This window comes from Buceros rhinoceros, unplaced genomic scaffold (assembly GCF_000710305.1).
Source record: "Buceros rhinoceros silvestris isolate BGI_N320 unplaced genomic scaffold, ASM71030v1 scaffold17994, whole genome shotgun sequence".
Taxonomy (NCBI): Eukaryota; Metazoa; Chordata; class Aves; order Bucerotiformes; family Bucerotidae; genus Buceros; species Buceros rhinoceros.
The window spans coordinates 3322-8158 of NW_010410203.1; the positions used below are offsets into that span (position 1 = coordinate 3322).

Consider the following 4837-nt stretch of genomic DNA (forward strand, 5'->3'; position numbering starts at 1 on the left):
CAGCGGCAGCCTTACTTTGCCTTCCCAAAATTGATCCCTTTTATAGATTCCGGTTGATAAAATTTTACGAGATGGCTGAAAACTCACTGAGATCTGTGAAATCCTCAAGTTTACATTCTCTCCAAAATGCATTCGGCATGCTCGAGACAATTGGAATTAATCTTTTTCTTTACCCCTGGAAAAAGGAGTTCAAGAATATTAAGGTAAGACATTTTATACGTGGCCATCGTGAGAACATGATTTGTTTTTCTTTCTTCTAGCACTTGTCATGCATTTCCTTTAAAGACTTCTTTTTTCCACCTATTTGCATGATGTATATATTTGTCTATGTACAGTTGTTAAACAGAAGCAGTAGGAAAATTTCTGTGTAAAACAAGTGATGTTTGTGCTGGTGAAAGTATCCTGAGAGCAGAAGTACAAGCACTCTCTGCATGTATAATGTAACCATAAAATAGAGGAAGACCTTATTTAAGGTTTTTTTCAGCCTGCCCTGCTACAGTGTCAGTTTCTCCTCGGAAATGCTTTTGCTAGGGTGAATGGTCGAGCTGTATTTAAGATCACTCCAAGTTCGATTTTTCTTTTTTTTTTTTTGTCTTTCAACAGCTGTTAATGAGGTACAAGTGCTAACAACCAATGCATGCTTTCACATGGGTGCTTTGCTGAGGTTCCCACAAGTTATATGATAGTGGTCAGGGAGCTTCACTGACAGAACTGTTGCCAGAATATCTTTTATCTGCATGTCAGTTCTCAGTTCATGAAGGTTTGATTTTAATGTACTTTCAAATTATTCACCTATGCCAGGATCTCAGAGGGAAAAATGGGAACTTGTGTATTGCTCGGCTTGGGTGCGGGAGGTCAGACAGTGAGAACTCTGCTCTTGATATTTCTGTTTTATATTCTACCTGTTCTTACGTGCTTATTAAAAGTGCTGCAGCTTTTCAGTGGTGAATGCTGCAGGCGACTTACAGGAACAGTTTTGAAAACTGGATGAAGACACTGCTGGTGTAGGGGTCTAAAGTCATTTGCAGGTTGTGTGCACTGGTGATGGGTATTTTCATTTGAAAAGACACTATTTCACTACTTAGTATTAGAACATTTGAGAGTTCTCTGTTTCCCCGAGGGGCATCTACCTTTCTTCAGTCTCTCCCCATAAAGAGAGGATCTCTCTCCATGCACTGCCCATGCTGACCTCAGCTGTGCACTGTGGATCCTGTTGTATACAAAGATGTGGTGGGCAGGCTACTCTGGCCTGCATTCCAAACTGGTTTGGACTGGTTAGGAACATACCTCAGGTGTGCCAGATGCCAAGGATATTTCAACTTGCTCAAACTCATCTTTTATTTTTGGGGCTTTTCTAGTGGCAGTTCTTGACCTAATATAAAATTAAATGAAGTGGGCATTTGAAACTGCGTAGTGATAGTACACAAAGCACACACCTCAAGTGTAGCTGAAGCTGAGTTGAAGAGGACTTTGGTATCCCTGCAGTAATTCTGAGTTCCTGTTGTCTCTAGCTAGCCCCTGTCCAGGGGCAGTACATGGACTCTCTGCCTTTTTACCTTTGTTGTAGGCTTGCTTGAATATGCAAACATGTCTGGTATGCATGAAAGTTAATGTCAGTGTATAGCAGAGTGATCTAAATCAACGGGGAGGACATCATGCTAATCGGGATTCCGATTTGAATGAAAACTCGCCTACTTTGAATTTGCCTCATGCGGCATTTCCATCTGCTGAGCAGGAGGGATGCAGAAATGGAGTTCATCTTGCCATGGGAGTTGCATGTGTTCACTGTGGTTGTTCTCTTTCATTGTATAGTATCTGTCACTGAATTATCTGAGTATCTAGTCCACCACTGAATTTGTAACCTAGTTTTCCTTTTATTCCCCCCCATCCCCCTTAGACCTACACTGGACCCTTTGTTTATTATGTAAAGTCTGCTCTAACGGAAGATGATGTAAGGCAGATTTTGAACTACATGGGCTATGTCCAAGAACTGGGAACAATGTATAAGCTCAAAGAGCAGGTCGATGCCATTCAAGTGAAAATGATTTCATTTGAACTGTTTTTGGCCAAAGTGGAATGTGAGCAGCTTCTTGAAATTCACTTGCAAGTGAAGGATAAAGGTTATTCAGAGACTGATGTCATAAATGAACGAAAAAATAGCAATGAAGATGTTAGAGGCTGCTCAGAAGCCATGAAACGGCGTGCAGAGTGCAAAGAAAACTTAAACACTTCCATGGCACGAATGGTACTCCAGAAATCGGCGAGTGAACGGGCCTCTAAAGATTATTTCAAGCCAAAGGTGAGCAAGCCTTCTAAATCAGTGGACACGTATGACAATTATTGGGAAAGTAAGAAACCACCTTTGATGAGCTCGCTGAGTCTCAGGAAAGAACCGATTTTAGTTGATGCGGAAGACGACATTAAAGATGAAATTATCCGTCCATCACCCTCTCTTCTGACAATGTCAAGCTCCCCACACGGGTGTTCAGATGAATTCTTGCCAACTTCATCTCATCACAACGGCATGCTAAGAACAAATGTCCCTTACAGCTCCTATTTTTCTGCTCAAGAGGACTTAGATTTATATACTGATCCTGATTCTAGAAGTGTGTTAAATTTTAAAAGACAAGAAGCTATTAAGCCTGACATATGGGTGTTAAGAAATGATGCCAACCCTGTTTACCACAAACGCACCCACCTAGCCAAAGAGACAGCTTCCCTCAAGTGCCAAAACTGTGGTGTACCTTGTGGCACTTCTGTTTGCCAAAAGTGTGACAATCTGTTCAACTCTAGGCAGGAATACCCAGCAGTGAAACAGAGCACCTACTCAATCAAACCACTTCCAAACGACGGCTTGTCTCCTGCATCTGCTCTGAGGGAGAAGTCTCAGTACACAGCACAGACTCAGAGTCAGGAGAGAGCTGCTCAGTTCAGTTCAAAATCCAAACCTTCGGGCACCTCACGCTGCGGCTTTTGTAACCGTTCTGGAGCTGCAAACACTTGCACATTTTGCTCGAAAGTCTCGTGTGACACTTGCCTCAATGCTTACTATTACGATCCCTGCTGTAGAAAAAGCGAGCTTCACAGGTTCATGCCTAACAACCAGTTAAACTATAAATCGTCCCAGCTGTCCCATGTAGTCTACAGATAGAGTCGGTTAGTCTGTTCTGGAGGGGAAGGAAAGGGGAGGGGAAAGGGCTATCCTAACTAATATTCTCACTCCACTGATGAGAAAATACACTGACCTCTTACCAAAATGACATGTCCAAATATTTGGAACCACGGTTCACTGATCAGGTGCCGGTTCTTGATTTTGTGGCTTCACAGATGCTGCAGATACGTTAGATTTCATGCTGCTATAATTTAGGTAACTCCTAAATGATCATTGCTTTTCAATTTAAAAGGGGGAGAAGAGCACATTTTTCTTTAAAACTTGGCAGCTGTTGTATTTCAGAAAAGTGACATCACACCTTTCTATAACATTGCAGTCATCTCCTTGCCCGAATAAAACCATGCAAGGCTTGACATGAAAACTAAGGTTCTCATTTTCTGTGAGTGATGAAATTTACTGCCGGTTTTTGATAAAGTGTGACTTCAAAATGTGCAAGAAATACGTGAATGGCTTGTTTTGCCAACAAGGACTATTTTTTTGAAGCATGTCTGCATTTCTTGATCTCCAAAATGCAAACACCACAGCATCTCTTCCTTTCATCTTTATGTTTCTTCCTTCTCCCCTTATCTCCCAGTTGTTTATCTCAAGTTTATATAATCCGAATCTGGACAATACATACTTTATTTTCTGGTGTTGCCAATATCATCCTGCTGGTCTTTACTGTACGGGATTTTAAAAGGTGAACCTGTGTTCATGTCACTTCAGTTACGCCTAGAGTTTAGTCCTTCCAGATGAGTACCAATTTTCTTCACTTTCTGTTGCACATGTATTAAATACTGTTCTTTGTATTGTAAATAGGTAATTTGGAAACAGTTTATTTTTAATAAATATTTAATATGTTGAGTTCTTAAGTGGTAGAATCATAACTATGAAGTCTCTCTGGGTTATTTGTTCAGGTGACTTTTTGTTTTTCCTTGTACTGTATTTCGTAGCTTATTATAGTCGCTGTGGCAGGCTGATGTTTTTGGCTCTGATCAATTTTTGGTTTTTAATCTGACATTTTTTTTCCCCTCTGATAAGGCTACCACTAGTCTAAGTGGAGTCTTGTCTAAGAATTGCAGGATTTTCATTCTCAGTGCACGCTTTTCCTCTGTGGTTACAGAAATTGTAAGTATAAATGTTTTGCTTGCTTCCAAATTCACTGTGAAGTCCCTAGTGTAGTCCAGCATTTACTTGCACTGGCCTGGTTAAAAATCAGAGCTCATTTGTGACTCCTGTTAATGTCAACCCATCAGTTATAGACGTGGCTCAGATAATAATATTTATCTGTATTACTGTGGCACACAGGAACCCTAGCCAAGAGCCAGGACTCCATCGTGCTAGGCTTTGTACAGTTCGGCCCCCAAACACCACTGGATTAGGAATAGGCTCTAGGTTTTGTGAAAAAGAAACCCACAAGAATCCTTCTAACTCCCTTATTCCAACTAACTAGTTAGAATGAAGTATCGGATAACCTAATCTGATGTGCAGAATTACATGTGTTTAAAATCTCTGTGAAGAACTTGAGCTGAGATGTAAACTATGTAGTCCACTTTGCACTGAAATTACTCATTTAGGGTTTTTTTAAACACTGTTAAAGTTTACGCTTCTAAACTTAAATGTCCATTGATCCCTGTGTGACAGAAACATGCATGAATGATCATTTGTCTTACATTTGTTTGGGTG

General features: G+C 40.7%; 1 protein-coding gene across 1 annotated transcript in view; it reads left to right on the forward strand.

Annotated features, from left to right (window-relative positions):
* The window catches only part of SPATA2 (spermatogenesis associated 2), a 3683-nt gene extending 265 nt beyond the window's left edge, over positions 1 to 3418 (forward strand). Inside the window, exons 2-3 of the mRNA XM_010135536.1 lie at positions 1 to 203; positions 1898 to 3418. Coding sequence (XP_010133838.1) covers positions 1 to 203; positions 1898 to 3151 — 1457 coding nt within the window. The 3' untranslated portion in view covers positions 3152 to 3418. The remainder of the gene's footprint in view (positions 204 to 1897) is intronic.
* The last annotated feature ends 1419 nt before the right edge of the window (positions 3419 to 4837 follow it).